The sequence below is a fragment of the Benincasa hispida genome, chromosome 4 (assembly GCF_009727055.1).
Source record: "Benincasa hispida cultivar B227 chromosome 4, ASM972705v1, whole genome shotgun sequence".
Classification (NCBI taxonomy): domain Eukaryota; kingdom Viridiplantae; phylum Streptophyta; class Magnoliopsida; order Cucurbitales; family Cucurbitaceae; genus Benincasa; species Benincasa hispida.
In genome coordinates this window covers 69,834,523-69,852,752 of record NC_052352.1, presented here as the reverse complement: position 1 = coordinate 69,852,752, position 18,230 = coordinate 69,834,523, and the positions used below count along the sequence as shown (strand labels likewise).

Genomic DNA, 18,230 nt, shown 5'->3' with positions numbered 1-18,230 from the left:
AGGTCGAGGGGAAATTTATGCGCTCTTGAGGCAAAGGAGCACTTCTCTCTCTTTACATACAACTGATTTTTCTCAGTTTTTCGAAGACTAGTTGGAGGTGATGTCGATGGTCTCCAGTGAGGCACTATAGACCACGAATGTCATCGAGATACACTACGACGATTTGTTGAGGTATTCGTGAAACACTGGTTCATAAGGTACAGAAAGTTGCTAGAGCATTGGTGAGGCCAAAGGGCATCACCGAGGAATTCGAAGGCTCCATATCTCGTTGACACAGGTCGTCTTAGGGTTCGTCTCCTTCATGCAATTCGGACCTGATAATATCCCGACCGCAGTCCAGCTTTTGAGAATACTTAGCACCGTTGAAGCCGATCAAATTAGTCGGTATGATAGGAAAGGGATATTATGTTGCGGACTGTGAGCTTGTTCAAAGGCCCGATAGTCGATGCATAACCGGAGGCTTCCCTCTTCTTCTTTTGAAACAGTACTGGGGCTCCGTAAGGGGCCTTTGCCGGTCTGATAAATCCCGCATCTAACAATTCGTCCAACTGTTTTCGGAGTTCGGCCAATTCTGGCGGGGCCATACCGATATGCATTCTTGGTGGGCGGCTTTGACCCTCCGGTAAGAACTCGATCTCATGGATCAATCCCCCTTCGTGGGGGTAAGGACTTGGCAAGCTTTTAGGCATGACTCTCGATACTCTTTTCAAGACAAATAGAAAGTCTCGGGGATCTCCTCTTCTGTGGTCAACTGACTCAATGATGCCGATGAACGTGAGTTCTTTGGGCCAGGCCTCTTTTCATTGGAGGACTGAGATCATTCTCACACCCATTTGGTTGTTGATACTGGCTTGAACACGGTGGGTTGTAGATCCGATAATGACTAGACATTTGGCGAGGGGGCATTGGTATAACTTTATGTTCAAGTAGGAATTTCCATCCCCAAATACCACAGAAATCATCCATCTTGACAATACGAAGTTCAATGAGGCCCTTCCAGTCTATCCAACTTTCACCGGATTTGTCTCTCGCTATCCCCGTAATCGGTAGGGCTACAGAATTCACAGTTTTCATCTTCCTTGCATCTCTTTCCCAGGTTAAGTTCAGGCGGCGGGCTTCTCGTTTCAGTCATGAAGTTACGTGTGGCCCTAGAGTCGACATAGTGCTCTGGCGATCTTTGGTTGACCCAAGCGTCCACATACATGAGTCCCCTCTCTAGTGGCTCCGTCGCCTTTCCCATTTTCTTTGGAGCGTAGATAAGAATTTCAATGCCCCCATCCTGAGATTCTCATCTCATGCAGCTGGCTTGGATTACTGTCTCCCCCAGTTCAACCTTGTCTTTTGAGCTGAGAGGCTAATGTGGCTAAGTATTGAACGCGGTCCGATCGGACATTCGCCCGCCCTGTGTGGCCCCTTACATATGAAACAAGATAGGCGATTGTATATTGTTATGCTGTTTCGGCGACCCCCCCAGTTGTTTTCTGATCTCGGTAGGTGGTGGGTACGGTTCCCGCTGTGTTGTCTCCTCCCGTAGGCGGAGGACTGGAACTGTTTCTGTTTTCCTAATTTGAGGAAGTTGACTGTCCTCAACATCTGTTGGGCCGAGTCAGTTAAGGCAGGCGAGTGTCCAAATCGGACTTCTTTCAATGCCTTTCAAGCCACATTGGCCTCTAGCTCAGAAGACAAGGCTGAAAAGGGCAAACCGGAAATTGAGCTGGCTGCAGAGAGTGAAAATCCCAAGATGGGGGCGTTGAAATAATTATCTGTGCTCCAAAAGAAAATGGGAAAGACGACGAAGCCATTAGAAAGGGGGCTCATGTATGTGGACGCTTGGGTCAACCAGAGATCGGCCAAGAGCACTATGGTCGACTCTGGGGCAACCCATAACTTCATCACTGAAACAGAAGCCCATCGCCTGAACTTAACCTGGAAAAGAGACGCGGGGAAGATGAAAGCTGTGAATTCTGCAGCCCTGCCGATTACGGGGATAGCAAAGAGAACACCGGTGAAGTTAGGGGACTGGAAAGGCCTTGCTAACTTCGTAATTGTCAAGATGGACGACTTTGATGTGATGTTGGGGATGGAATTCCTACTTGAACACAAAGTTATACCGATGCCCCTCGCCAAATGCTTAGTAATTGTCGGATCTACACCCACCGTGGTTCAAGCCAGTATCAAACAGCCGAACGGGGTGAGAATGATCTCAGCCCTCCAACTGAAAAGAGGCCTTGCCCAAAATGAACCCACGTTCATGGCTATTTCGATTGAGTCAGTCGAGGCCGCAGAAGAGGAAATTCCCCGAGACATTCTATTTGTCTTGGAAGAGTATCGAGATGTCATGCCTGAGAGCTTGCCCAAGTCCTTGCCTCCACGAAGGGGGATTGATCATGAGATCGAGCTGCTACCGGGGGCGAAGCCACCCGCCAAGAATGCATATCGTATGGCCCTGCCAGAGTTGGCCGAACTCCGGAAGCAGTTAGATGAACTGTTAGATGCAGGGTTTATTAGACCTGCAAAGGCCCCTTACAGAGCCCCAGTATTGTTTAAAAAGAAGAAAGACGGAAGCCTTCGGTTATGCATCGACTACCGGGCTTTGAACAAGCTCACAGTTCGTAATAAGTACCCCTTTCCTATCATCACAAACTTATTTGATTGGCTCCACAGTGCCAGATACTTCTCAAAACTGGACGTGCGGTCGGGGTATTATCAGGTTCGGATTGTTGAAGGAGATGAGCCCAAGAGGACCTATGTCATAAGGTATGGAGCCTTCGAATTCCTTGTGATGCCCTTTGGCCTCACCAATGCTCCGACAACCTTCTGTACTCTGATGAACCAGGTGTTTCATGAATACCTCGACAATTTTTTCGTAGTATATCTAGACGACATTGTGGTCTATAGTGTCTCGATGGAAGACCACCAATATCACCTCCAACTAGTCTTCGAAAAATTGAGAAAAAACCAGCTATATGTAAAGAGAGAGAAGTGCTCCTTTGCTCAAGAGCGCATAAACTTCCTTGGCCACGTGATTGAATGTGGTCGGATTGGCATGGAAGAGGGTAAGGTGGCCGCGATCAGGGACTGGAAGGTGTTGACATCCGTGACTGAATTACGATCCTTCCTCGGACTAGCCAACTACTATAGGCGGTTCGTAGAAGGATTCTCGAGAAAAGCAGGGCCATTGACCGAGCTATTGAAGAAAGATAACCAATGGAGTTGGATTCCCGAATGTCAAGCCGCCTTCGAGGGCTTGAAGAAAGTGATGATTGAAGGGCCGGTCCTCAGAATTGCCGACATGACCAAACCGTTTGAAGTCGAAACTGATGCTTCTGACTTTGCGTTGGGTGGTGTTCTCCTTTAAGATGGACACCCCATTGCATACGAGAGTAGGAAATTGAATGATGCAGAACGGAGGTATGCGGCAGTAGTTCATTGTTTGAGGGCCTGGAGACAGTATCTCTTAGGGGCCAAATTCGTAGTCAAGACCGACAACAGTTCCATTTGCCACTTTCAACCAGCCGAAGTTATCGTCAAAGCAGGCAAGGTGGCAGGAGTGTTTAGCAGAGTTTGATTTCCAATTTGAATCCCGCGAATTGCTTAACGTAGTCCCTGATGTTGCCTGTTTGTCTCAGCTCTCGGAGTTTTCGTCGAGCCAAGATCTCAACATTCTCAGGGAAGAATTGCGAACGAAGTTCTTGTTTCAACTTATCCTAGGTATCTATTGTGCATCGTCCCTCTTGTATGTCCGCAAATCGCGATCTCCACCACAGCTTTGCATCTTCAGCTAGATGCATTGTCGCTAATGTAACTTTCGATTCTTTTGTCACAGTGTTTGTCGCCTTGAAATATTGCTCAAGGTCAAAGATGAAGTTTTCTAGAGCCTTCTGTTACGCCCCACAAAATAGTTCTCAAAATTTCGAAAATGAGCTCATTGTCATCCGCCAAGAAGAGGCTGACAAGCTCGTGACACCCCAGGAGATTAGGGTAGGACGCCCACACACGTCGCCTTAGGCGCACATATGCGTGCGCGCCCGCCAGAAATGGCGTGCGCAAGGCCCGCACGCTCGACTACTCGAAATCGCCTTGCCAAATCTATCTGCGCATCCGACGCCGAAGCACAAGCGCACGAACATCCCAGTGCACACGCCCTTAGGACAGGAAGGCACGCGGCAAGCCCCTCTGCGCGTGCTCACAACCTATACGCATCGGGACAAACTTGGAAGCCACGGGAAGCCTCTAGGCATGTCCGAAAACATCGGCTAGACAGTTCCACACAGAAAGCTCATGGAATATCTAGAACGACCCAACATCAACACACTTGTACATACTCTAGAATACTCCAAATTGTCTAGATGAGTCTAGAATGATCTTCTATATACTTGGAAAGATGTAAAAGGGTCTAGAATAACCTAAGACATGTCTAGGACTCCTTGGAGTACCTAGAAACCTCCATGGCCGACCTTGAAAGAGCCTAGGTCGGTGGAGACAAGTATAAATAGTCCAAAGGGGCGTCTCATTTGTACACAAGCAATATAGCAGCATTCTCAAACTCCTTCATGTCCACCTACTTACGATTCCTTTCCCTTCGTTCCTTAGCCATTTTTGAACCTCTAAAAGCTTACTTGGAGTGTTATTGAAGCTCGATAATACCCAAGTGCCGCACACTTAGCCACTGAAAACAGTCAGAGCGTGACAGGTGGTATCAGAGCAACGATCTCGAACCTAGGTACCCCTTAACAACATTGCTACGCATATGGAAACAGAGGAGGCACATGTATCCCCTGCTGAACAGGTCATTGAGGGACTAGTCACCCGGGGACGAAAGGAACATCATTCCCCAACCAAGCGCTCGAAATCTAAAGGACGGCCGTGCGAGCACACATGGACACTCGCATTGCCGTCCTTGAGCAGTGCGAGCACACAAGGACAGGCTGCGATGGCCATGCTGGATACTGGCACCATACACAACTTCATGGATGAAAGGGAAGCCAAGAGGCTCGGCCATAGCCTCGTAAAGGAACAGGGTACCATAGAAACAGTCAACTCAGGCGCAAGGCCCATACGAGGAATAGCCAAGAACGTTACAGTAAAACTTGGAGATTGGACAGGTACGATGGACTTTACCTTGTATCCATAGATGACTTCAAGGTAGTCTTCGGATTAGCCTTTTTCAATAGCACCCTTGCATTCCTTGTTCCTTTTTCAAAATCATTGGTGATCCTGGAAGAACATAAACTTCGAGTAGTTCCTTTAAAAAGTAAAGAGAACACCACCAACATGATCTCAGCTATGCAATTTAAGCGTGGGATTACCAAAGGCCAGAGCTTTGTACTGACCGCAGCAAGAGCTCTCGGTGAAGAAGAAGAAGGTAAGGATGAGTCAGGTCAGTCCCCTATCCCTACGTGCGTACATCAGATCCTTGATGAGTATTGAGATATAATGCCTGATGAACTACCAAAGAAGCTACCCCTTCGGCGAGGGGTAGACCACGAAATTGAGTTGGAACCCGGCGTTAAACCACCAGCCATGGCCCCCTACCGCATGGCACCACCGGAGCTTGAAGAATTAAAAGGACAACTCAAAGAGTTGCTCGATGCAGGGTACATCAGACCCTCAAAAGCCCCTTTCGGTGCCCTAGTACTCTTCCAATAGAAGAAAGATGGATCTTTACGACTGTGTATCGATTATCGGGCGCTCAACAAGGTCACAGTCAAGAATAAGTACCCGATACCTTTAATAGCCGATCTCTTTGATCAGCTTGGTCAAGCTCGATACTTCAGCAAGATCGATCTTCGGTCAGGGTATTACCAAGTCAGAATCAAAGTAGGAGATGAAGCTAAGACCACGTGTGTGACTCGGTATGGAGCTTATGAATTCCTAGTCATGCCCTTCGGTCTGACCAATGCCCCGACTACTTTTTGCACACTAATGAACATTCTATTTCATCCATTCTTAGACAAGTTCGTAGTGGTTTACTTGGATGACATCGTAGTCTATAGCCGAACCCTTGAAGAACTTGTGCATCACTTAACTCAAGTCTTTCAAGTACTCCGAGAAAACGAACTGTACATCAAGAAGGAGAAATGCTCATTTGCACAAACGGAAGTAGAGTTCTTGGGACATTGGATCAAAGATGGGAAGCTGCGGATGGACACAGCCAAGTACGCGCAATACAGGACTGGAAACCTCCTTCTAATATTCCTGAATTGGGATCCTTCCTAGGCTTTGTGAATTACTATAGACGTTTCATCAAGGGCTACTCTCGCGGCACCCCTCACCAATCTATTAAAGAAGAATGAAACGTGGGATTGGTCGAAGGAATGCCAGAAAGCCTTTACCGAGCTCAAGGAAGCCGTTTCTCAAGAACCAGCTATGATACTACCCGATTGCTCTAAGCCCTTTGAAGTCCACACTGACGCTTCGGACTATGCTATCGGAGGAGTACTAATGCAAGACGGGCACCCAATTGCATATGAAAGCCGCAAGTTGAATGATACCGAGCGGCGATACATTGTCCAAGAAAAAGAGATGACGACTATTGTCCACTGTTTAAGGACATGGAGACATTATCTGTTAGGCAGCAAGGTTACGATAATGACAGATAATGTTGCTACTAGTTATTTTCAGACACAAAAGAAGCTGTCACCAAAGCAAGCTCGGTGGCAGGACCTCCTAGCCGAATTTAACTATAAACTTGAGTACAAACCGAGCAGGATCAATGTGGTAGCCGATGCCCTTAGTAGGAAGGCAATATTCGCCACCCTCACTAGCATGCCTACTAGTGATTTACTCGATCGTGTAAAGAAAGGTATGCAACAAGACCCTCTAGCAAGAGATCTACTCAAATTGGCGAAAGAAGGGAGAACTTGGAGGTTTTGGGAGCAGGATGGTACTCTTCTCACCCTTGGCAACCGGCTTTTGTGCCTAAATGGAGGAATTTGCGAAAAGATATCCTCAAAGAGTGCCATGACTCATTGTGGGCTGGACACCCGGGACTAGAAAGAACGCTCGCCCTTGCCCAAGACAAGTACTATTGGCCACGAATGAAGGACGACATAGAGACATACGTGAAAACCTGTCTCGCCTGCCAACAGGATAAGATAGAACAACAACAACCCGCTGGCTTACTAGAACCACTCCCCATTGCTGAGAAACCATGTGAAAGCATCATCATGGATTTTATTATGGCCCTACCTAGATGAAAGGGTTTCGGAAGCATAATGGTGGTAGTAGACAGGTTCAGTAAATACACCACCTTCATTCCCTGCTCGGCCGATGTGAAAGTCGATGAAGCAGCATGACTCTTCTTTAAGAATATTGTGAAGCTATGGGGATGCTCAAAAGCATCATCAGTGATCGAGACCCTCGCTTCACAGGAAAATTTTGGAGAGAACTATTTAGACTAATGGGAACAGACCTAAACTTCTCAACAAGCTTCCATCCCCAAAGCGATGGACAAACAGAAAGAATTAATGCACTACTCGAAACATACTTAAGGCACTATGTTAGTGCCCACCAAAAAAACTGGGCGGATCTTCTTGACATTGCCCAATTTTCTTACAACCTTCAAAGGAGCGAGTCCACCGGTAAGAGTCCATTTGAAATAGTAATGAACTTCCAACCCAACACCCCGAGTGCCCTGATAACTGCCTATGAAGGACCAAACCCTTCAGCTTACAAGTTCGCCAAAGAATGGAAGGAAGAACAGAACATCACGTGAGTATACTTAGAAAAAGCTGCGACGTGAATAAAGAAATAGGCGGACAAAAAAAGACGCCCAAGGAATACCAAGAGGGAGACAAAGTAATGGTGAAATTAATACCGAATCAATTCAAGTCCCTACGAAAGGTGCACAAGGGGCTGGTTAGAAGATATGAAGGACCATTCCCCATCATCGCTCGAGTAGGGAAGGCTGCTTACTGAGTAGAATTGCCTCCCAAGCTCAAGATCCACAACGTCTTCCATGTAAGTATGTTAAAACCTTTCCATGAAGACTCCGAAGATCCCAACCGGAGCAAATCTACTCGAGCTCCAACAGCCGTAGCAACCGAGTATGTTAGAAAAGTTGAAGAAATTATGGCAGAAAGAAAAGTAAAGAAAATAGGGTTTCCCAACTACACTGAATACTTGGTCAAATGGCAAGGATTACCCGAAGGTGAAGCTAGTTGGGAGCATGAGGAACTGTTATGACAGTTCCCAGAGAAAATTGAGGAGTATAAAAGAAACACAACAAGGACATGTGCAAGCATAAGTGGGTGAGAGTGTCACGCCCCATAAAATAGTTCTCAAAATTTCGAAAATGAGCTCATTGTCATCTGCCAAGAAGAGGCTGACAAGCTCGTGACACCCCAGAAGATTAGGGCATTCATGGCTACCGATTCTCCCACATTTTCATTCTTGCTAAACTTAGCCACTAGAGCATTCATAGTCTTTCGATTGGGATAGTCGCTTGTCCAGTGAGGCCCATCACATATGAAACAAGGCTTAGGGGGTTTAGAGGACTAACCTTTATTCTAAGGCTTCTCATGCTTATTGTAGGATGTCTTCGAGTTCTTCCCATCCTTCTTATGTTGATCCTTCCTCTGATGAGGCCTATCTCCCCCACTTTTACTCGGACCAGACTTCTTCCCCTTGTTTTGGGATGAGTAGTCGACGAGTGTTTCGGCAGCGGCAATTGCATTGTCCAAGAAAAAGAGATGACGGCCATTGTCCATTGTCTAAGGACATGGAGACATTATCTGCTAGGTAGCAAGTTTACAATAATGACTGATAATATTGATACCAACTATTTCTAGACATAGAAGAAGCTGTCACCAAAGCAAGCTCGGTGGCAAGACCTTTTAGTTGAATTCGACTATAAGCTCGAATATAAGCCAGGCAAGATCAATGTAGTGGCCGATGCCCTTAGTAGGAAAGCGATGCTCGCCACTCTCACTAGCATGCCTACTAGTGATTTCCTCGATCGCATAAAGAGAGGTATGCAACAAGATCCTTTAGCTAAAGATCTACTCAAGTTGGCAAAAGAAGGAAAAACTCGGAGGTTCTGGGAGCAGAATGACACCCTTCTCACCCTCGGCAACCGTCTCTTTGTACCTAAATGGGGGAATTTGTGGAAGGATATCTTCAAGGAGTGTCATGATTCATTGTGGGCTGGACACCCGGGCTTAGAAAGAACGCTCACTCTTGCCCAAGATAAGTATTACTGGCCACGAACGAAGGATGACATAGAGACTTATGTGAGAACTTGTCTTGTTTGTCAACAAGATAAGATAGAATAGCAGCAACCTACGGGCTTACTAGAACCCCTGCCCATTACTGAAAAACCATGGGAAAGTATCACCATGGATTTTATCGTGGCCCTACCTAAATCGAAGGGGTTTGGAAGTATAATGGTGGTAGTAGATCGGTTTAGTAAATATGCCACCTTTATTCCCTGCCCGACCGATGTGAAAGTTGATGAAGCAGCACGACTCTTCTTCAAGAATATTGTGAAGCTATGGGAAATGCCCAAGAGCATCATCAGCGACTGAGACCCTCGCTTCACGGGCAAATTTCGGCGAAAACTGTTCAAACTAATGGGGACGGACTTAAACTTCTCAACAAGCTTCCATCCCCAAAGCGATGGAAAAACATAGAGAATTAATGCACTGCTCGAGACATACTTGAGGCACTATGTCAGTACCCATCAGAAAAATTGGGCCGATCTCCTTGACATTGCCCAATTCTCTTATAATCTTCAAAGGAGTGAATCCACTGGGAAAAGTCCATTTGAGATGGTAATGAACCGACAGCCCAATGCTCTGAGTGCCTTGATAGCTTCTTATGAAGGACCAAATCCTTCAACCTACAAATTTGCGAAAGAGTGGAGAGAAGAACAAGACATCACTCGAGTATATCTAGAAAAGGCCGCTTCACGCATGAAGAAATGGGCGGACAAGAAGAAGCGTCCTAAAGAATATCAAGAGAGAGATAGAGTGATGATAAAATTGATGCCAAATCAATTTGAGTCCCTACGGAAGGTGCATAAGGGGTTGGTCAGAAGGTATGAAGGACCATTTCTCGTCGTCGCTCGAGTAAGGAAAGCCGCTTATCGAGTAGAGTTGCCTCCTAACCTCAAAATTCACAGTCTTCCATGTAAGCATGTTGAAACCTTTCCATGAAGACACATAAGACCCAAGCCGAAGCAAGTCTACTCAAGCTCCGATGGCTATAGTCACTGAATATAATAAGAAGGTTGAAGAGATTATGGCGGAAAGAAGAGTAAAGGAAAGAAGGGTCCCCAACTATACCGAATATTTGGTAAAATGGCAAGGACTATCTGAAGATGAAGCCAGTTGGGAGCATGAGGATCTGCTATGGCAGTTCCTAGAAAAAATTGAAGAATATAGAAGTGGCACAACGAGGACGTTTGCGAATATAAGTGGGGGAGAGTGTCACGCCTTGCAAAACGGTCTTAAAAATTTCGGAAATGAGCCCCTTAGCATCCACCAAGAAGGGCCCTGCACACCCATGACACCCCATGAGATCGGGGCGGAACGCCCGCGCGCATCGCATTAAGCGCGCATATGCGTGCGTGCCATGCCAGGTGTCACGGTCATGCTTGTCCAAAGCCTGTTGCCCATGGTTGCATGTCTGATCCAATCCTCTTTTATCATATTTTCATGTCATGTATTGTACTAGTTAAGTTAGTTTGCTTTCCTTGTATTTTTGTTGTAAGTGGCCGCTTGCCCTTTTGCATATGCAAGAGTGTCAGTTGACTTTTTGTTCAGAATGCACTATATGGGGATAAGACTAATCATCACTTCCCCATACCAGGAGTAGTACGCTATAAAGCCGCCGTTGTTGCTCATTGCTTTCTAGTCTACTACAATCTTTCTCTCTCTACTCATATACTCAAAAATGCTTGTGAAAAGCTTTTTTCCAAACCCGTTTTCTAAAACCGTTTTTCTAAAACGGGGTTGGAGGTTGTGAGAGGCACTCGGTGTGCCATCGGCGTTCCGTATTCGGATTGGCTGATTTGTTTGTGAGCGGGAACAAGTGCCGCACAATTGCTAAGAGAAGCTTTCGAAAGTGCGATTGTGACAGTTGGTATCAGAGCCAAGTCGGCCACAGAGGGAAAAATCAGTAAACATGTCGGCGACAAAGAACTTGAATAAGTCCCATGTGGACAGACTGGTAAAGATGGAAGAGCAAATGCTCTACATGAGAGAAGTTCCTGATAGAGTATTCGTTTCTGGAGAATCGGTTGCAAGAAGTTACCGAGAAAGCCGACAGAATTTGATGCGGTAGTTGGCCGCCTAGACGGGTTACCCGTCAGAGAATTGATGATGAGTGAGACCCTAGAGACAAAGGCTGCCCGATCCGGTAGTTTTGAACGTGGAGATAGCTCATTGGGCTCTTTCCCACATAGAGGAGTGCGTCGAAGAGTTGGTTGGTTCCCAGAAAGCAATAATTCAGATGGTGATTGATCTGTCTGAAAATTTTCATTGGCCTTGACGTCGTCAGAGTCGAGATTGCGGATGTGAGTGCGAGGGTGAATCTCACCATCTGAGCTATGGAAACCAGGCCCCACCTGGGAGAGTAGTCGGCAAACGATAGCGATGGGCGGCGTTGAGCAACGAAAACGGCGGTCGATGACCTAGACAAGGTCGGACAGAGAAGACAACCAACGGATGAGCGTTCAAATTGAAAAAAACGCGACCAAAAAATGCAACCAAAACACGTTCGGCAGAGATGCGACATTCGGTGGATATGCTTCAGGTGACTGATGGTGGCAATGGCGACAAAAGGTAGGGTTTTTTTAGGTTTTCAGAAAATTACCCGCCGTATGCCAATTGTAGGATCTTTACCATGGATGCTTCTAACTACCTTTTCTTCTTCAATATATTTCCAACCCACTTTGTTAAGAGAGCCATGTTTTTTTTGCCTTAAAACACCCCCCAAACCGGGGCCTCCATCGGCTTGAGATCTCGTGACTAGATCCTACCTCACCAAATAGTTGATCTTGTTACCATTGTGAGCTTCCAATAAGAAATTTCGTAATATTTTTTCTAATATCGAGATGACAGTTTCTGGCATTGAGAAAGTTTACATGTAATAAGTGGAGAGGTTGGATAACACTGATTTGTATAAGGTAGCTCTCCCTCCTCTAGACAAGTTAAATCTCCTCTATTTGTGTAGTTTGGCGTGCATTTTGCCTATTATAGGTTGCTGAAAACAGACCTGTTTAGGGTAACCACCCAATGGTAGACCAAGATAAAGAAAAGGCAGATGAATGACTACCTTGCGGCAGTGGACAGCAGCTCATTCTCATCCACATTCACACCACCTAAGCAGATTTTTCCCAATTAGTCTTCTGACTTGAACACCATTCAAATAATTCTATAGTTTGCTTTAATTTTGATAGCATATTGTTTTCAAACTTACAAAATATCAAGGTGTCGTCTGCAAATTGTAGGATGGAAACATGTGTCTTCTCTTTTCCCACCACTAACCCCTCAAAGAGCCCATTTTGATGAAGCTTATCCATGAGAACCCCCAAGACTTTGTTAACTAGAAGAAAAAGGAAAGGCGCGAGGGGATCGCCTTGCCTAATTCCCCTTCGTGCAAAAGTTCTTCCTCTTGGTCTACTATTAATGAATACTGAATAACTAGGGTTCTTGACACAACTCATAATCCACTTAATCTAGTTGTGATCAAACTTTTTACCCAACAACATCTTCTCTAAAAATCCCCAATCAACGCAGTCAAAAGCTTTCTCGAGATCGAGTTTGAGAATCCAACATTTCTTTTTTTTAGCTCGATATTCCTCCACTACCTCATTAGCTATTAATTCCACGACACTATTTTCATTTTCAATCGACAATTTAAAATCACCCGAAGTGACTGAGAGGAGGGAATCAACCCAAAATTAATCCACAATCAGCAAGTATAGAATTCAAATGTGCTGGGATTTCTGTAGACGGAAAAATGTGTAGGAAGCCACAGCTTCCTAGATCCTTGACCCAAATAAGGGTTGGGCTTAGGATGTCCTACACCAATTTGAGTTTGTTTCTGGTATTATTTATTTTCCTAATGCTTGTTAAATGCAGACTGTTGAGAAAAGGCCTAGAGAAATGATGCTGAGGCGTGAATTTGCAAGTGCAGTTGGGTATTTGAACCAAATTCTTTCGGAGGAGAATCATCTTCAATTTATCCACTGGGACTTCCATAAATTTGCTAAGAGGTAATTTGTTTGTTCCAATTATAAGGAACAGTTTGTATTTTATCTGTATGCATTCTTTTATTCTGATTTAATGCTTCGGTTTCTTTGGTGATTATAGCAAGGCTGCCAACGTATTGGCTGTCTTGGGTGCTGTGGCAAGTGAAGCACTTGACTTGACTGGTTTTTACTATAGTGGTAAACCCAGTGTTATGAAGAAAATATCAAATCAAATCAGTCGAACAAACACTTCAAGGTATGCTGTACGAACTTTTGTCAATCTGCCAAGTCTATTGTTTCCTTTTCCAAAAACAAATAATCTGCCATTGTCCTCTCTTGAGAAGGAAAGGAAACTTTTCATCCTTGAAGCATAGATACTTTACTTTGGCCGGCGTATCCATATTAGACACATAGACATTCCAACACTTGTTAACACAATGATATGTGTTAAGAGTAGTTGCACATTTGTTAAACAAGTATTGAATTCTTGTTAATTATACTAAATAGATAGATAATACTATAGGAAAAAAAAAAGAGTTTTGAGTTTGAAATACTTTAAACTCATTGTCTTGTACATAAATGCATAAATTCGTTGACTTTGAATTTCCTTTGATAAAAATAATATATATTTTAGAAGGAGCATGTTTAAAGTCAAAGTCTCAATTGTTATGGTCTAATGCGGTCAAAGCAATCCTTAAGGATTTTGGTCTGAAAGAAATCAGTCTTCCAAGATAAATCATTGGCATGGATGGATCATTTTCAATTGCTAGGGGACCAATGCATCATCTTGGTGATTTCTTTCCAAGTTTTTCACACATTTTTCTACTCAAGATTTATGCTTAAATTGAAATGCTTGTCTTTCCAGCTTAGCCTATGTATTTAGAAGGATGATGTCTTAGTACTTCTTTTGTTTTTGCATACGTACTTGTTATTGTTTTTGTTGAAATTAAGGTTTTTTACTCTAGGGGCATTTCTATCTTTTTCCTTGTACCCTAGGGTTTCCCTTTTTCCTATTTAAGCTGGTAGTCACTGTGTATTATTTGTATCAATCTTCTAATAAGAATTCTTCATCCCATAGTTTTTTCTCCCTTATTAGGGTTTTCCACGTAAACTTTGTGTGTGCTAGTTTCTATCTTTACTCTGTCTTTTTCATCATGGTATCAGAGCATGGAGACGAAACCTTGGCCACCATTGAGGAAAACCCAATAGGAGAATCCTAAATCAATGGCATAGATATAGCCATTATTATCCAAAACGCTATTGACCGATATTTCCAATCTGTCCTTCCCCATCTTCAACGTGATGACCAACCGATCATATCCGACCACTCGGTAAACGTTCTCCCGATTTCATCCGATTCACCACAGACGCAGACGATCGGCAATCCACCACAACAGGTCCACTAGGTTTCTTCTGCACCGAAAAGGTTGTACTCGACACTACCATTCGACGCTTTCCAGGTAACGCAGCCTCCGACCGGTGCCGTTCCTCCCGTGCGGATCGATCCAGCGACTTCGTCCAGTCTATTCCAGCCAATCCCTCAGGTTCCCTAGTCGACGCTGCTGTCAATGGCTCTGGAGCTAGTTCGAGCCGCAGCTTATTTCATCGGCCAAATCAGCCAGGAATGGATCCAATCAGCGGTTGTCACTTCATCAATCGGGTTCCTATGTTCCAGCCGGATGCGAATAGTAGTTTGGGATAGTCATCGCCGATCATTGGTGGGTTTGGAGGGGGAGAATCATCGTCCCATTGTCGGGACGAAGGGAGTATAATCCAAGACCAGTTTACTCAGTTACAACTACAGATTAAGCAACAGAATGAGATGTTCCAGCAGTAGATAGCTACCATTGAGGAAGCATTAGGATCGACATCCAATATCCAGCCAAATCTAAACCAGAATCAACCGATTTACCTTGGAAAATCGGTAACTTCTTTCCCAGCATATTCTTCAAATTTATTCTCTGGAGCAATAGGCAACTCTTCTAGCTTTATTGTAGGAGAAAAATTGAATGTGATAATTATTTCTCTGGGTCCCAATCCATTAAAATAGCCCTTGAGGGTTGTCACAAATTTGGATATCTGATAGGTGAGATACCAAAACCAAGACCAGGCGATCCCCAAGAACGAATTTGGAAGGGAGAAGACTCTTTGCTGAGATCTATTCTGGTAGGGAGTATGGAATCTTAGATTGGAAAACCCCTACTATATGCAGCCACGGCTCGAGATATTTGGGAGACCGTCCAAAAACTTTACTCCAACAGACAGAACGCTTCTCGGTTATATACCTTACGTAAGCAAGTTCATGAGTGTAAGCAAGGGGCAATGGATGTTACAACATACTTCAATAAACTTTCACTTTTTTGGCAAGAGATGGATTTGTGCCGTGGCATGACATGATTTGGAATTGTCCTTGTGGAGGAGTCTTGTATTATCAGTCTAAGGAAACCGACTGTGTATACGACTTTCTTGTCGGACTAAACTCTAAGTTTGATGCCGTACAAAGTCGTATATTAGGAACCCGTCCAATACCATCCTTAATGGAAGTCTGTTCTAAAGTACATCTAGAGGAAGACAGGTCTAGGGCAATGAATAATACACTTGTGATGCCGACAAATTCCACTGCTTTCAAAACCTCAAGCCCTGTCCATGATAAACAGAACAGTAAGCCGACTCCAGTATGTGAACATTGCAAGAAACCCTAGCACACGAAAGATCAGTGTTGGAAGTTGCATGGCCGTCCGCCGAATGGTAAAAGCTGACAGTCAGGTCGGGCACTGATAGGTGAATCAACAACTGGAGACACAATCTCAGAATCAGGAAAACAGTCGGCGCACTTCTGGTACAATAGGAGTAAGTGCAATCGCCCAATCAGGTACTCTTCACTCCTTTGGCCTTGTTAGCATAACTGGTAGTAAACCATGGATCTTAGATTCAGGGGCTACATACCACTTGACTGGCTCCTCCGATCAGTTTCTTTTTTATCAACCAAATGCTAGGAATGAGAGGATCGGGATTGCTGATGGGTCTTTTGCCCCTGTTGTTGGAAAAGACGGTTGTCGCCCTTTGAGGGCTTAGTTCTCCAAGATGTGTTGCATGTGCCAAAAGTCTCTTACAACCTCTTATCTGTTAGTAAAATTACAAGGGATTTGAAATGTCGTGTTATCTTCTCACCTGATGCTGTTGTTTTTCAAGATCTGAACTCGGAGATGATGATTGGCACTGCCCCTGTCTCTTATACACATCTAGATGTGTATAAGAGACAGTGATAGGGGACTCTATTTTCTCACTGAAGAAGCCTCATCTAGGATATGTGATAGGACTAGTTTACTTTCATCTCATTTTTCTGTTTCTGAAACTGACAATATGTTATGGCACTATCGCCTTGGGCACCTTAATTTCCATTATATGAATTATTTGTTTCCTTATCTTTTTCATAATGTTAATATTTCTAAGTTAAATTGCGATGTGTGTGTCCAAGCCAAACAGCTTCGTGCATCATTTAAATCTCAGCCTTATAAGCCTTCCAAACCATTCACCCTCTTCCATAGCGATGTTTGGGGGACATCCCCTGTTACTACCGCCATTGGCAAGCGGTAGTTTGTAACCTTCATTGACGATTATACTAGGTTAACCTGGGTTTTTCTTCTGACAAACAAATCCGAAGTTATATCGGTCTTTCAACAATTCTGCTACTCTATAGAAACTCAGTTCAATGCAAAAATCGCTATTCTCCATAGTGACAATGGTCGGGAATACTTTAATAATTCCTTTAGGAAGTTTTTATTCTCAAAAGGAATAGTCTATCAGAGTTCCTGTGCGTACACTCCTCAACAAAATGGAGTGGCCGAACGGAAATACCGTCACCTAATCGAAGTTGCTCGGTCTTTTATATTGTCAACTTCTCTTCTGTCTTATTTATGGAGGGATGCTGTTCTGACAGCAACCCATCTGATAAATCGAATGTCCTCCCGGGCTCCAAAATTCCAAACCCCCTTAGATTACTTCAAAGAGTCCTACCCTAATAGCCAACTTATTTCTGATGTTCCCTTCTGGGTATTTGGGTGTATTGTGTTTGTCCATACTCATGGTCCTAACCGAACCAAGTTTACTCCTCGTGCCCAGAAATGTGTCTTTGTGGGGTATCCACTTCATCAACGTGAGTACAAGTGTTATCATCTCTCTTCCAGAAAATACTTTGTCTCAATGGATGTGACGTTCTTCGAAGATCACCCATTCTTTTCCAATGGTTCTCTTCAGGGGGAGAATACTAGTCAAGAAACCAATTGGGGTCTGAGTCTATCCGTCTTGCCTGAATCCATCCTACCTACCATACAAGTCCCATGGATCACATACTATAGGAGGAATCTCATAAAGGAAATAGCGCCGCCTGCTACTTCTCCGGCTCCAGTCCATGAGTCAGAACAGGGGTCAGTTCCAGGTACTAGTACTCCTATTCTTGATGATGGTAATAAATTTGATAAAACTGATTCTTGTGTTGAAAATTATGAGAGCAAAGACAGGGAAGACAATGATAGCAAGTATGATTGCGCCAGAGACAATGTGACTGAGGCAGGAAGTGATGATTGTGAGACACTTGTTCCAGCAGAGAATATTGTTGAACCTGGAAAAGAAATGTCACCTATTCCAACAAAAAACACCGTTGAGAGTGGAAAAGAAATGACAGAGTGAGACTTGGTGAGCAGGAGGTTTGAGTCAGTATGAAGTCCGAGAGAATAAAGACCGTGATGCATCTCTTGACCTTCCGATTGCCTTGAAGAAGGGTACCAGATCGTGTACGAAATATCCACTGCAGAGTTACTTGTCTTATAGCAACTTGTCTCCTGGGTTCAAGGCCTTCACTACGAGCCTAGTCCAGATTGGTTGCCAGAGGTTTTACTCAGACCTTCGAGGTTGATTATTCTGAGACTTTTTCACCAGTAGCAAAGTTGAATACAATACGGGTTCTGCTTTCGGTTGCAGTTAACAAAGACTAACCCCTTCACCAGTTTGATGTGAAGAGTGCCTCTCTTAA

The 18,230-nt window shown here is 44.4% G+C and overlaps 1 protein-coding gene across 4 annotated transcripts in view; it reads left to right on the top strand.

The window, feature by feature from the left end:
- Positions 1 to 18,230, top strand: part of LOC120075354 (phosphatidylinositol-3-phosphatase SAC1) — an 85,064-nt gene that overhangs the window by 39,421 nt on the left and 27,413 nt on the right. For all 4 annotated transcript variants that reach the window (XR_005481309.1, XR_005481310.1, XM_039028662.1 and 1 more), the window contains exons 8-9: positions 13,089 to 13,222; positions 13,320 to 13,454. Coding sequence is in view for 2 of the 4 variants with exons in the window: in XM_039028662.1 (XP_038884590.1) it covers positions 13,089 to 13,222; positions 13,320 to 13,454 (269 nt within the window). In the remaining 2 variants the exon portion in view is untranslated. The remainder of the gene's footprint in view (positions 1 to 13,088; positions 13,223 to 13,319; positions 13,455 to 18,230) is intronic.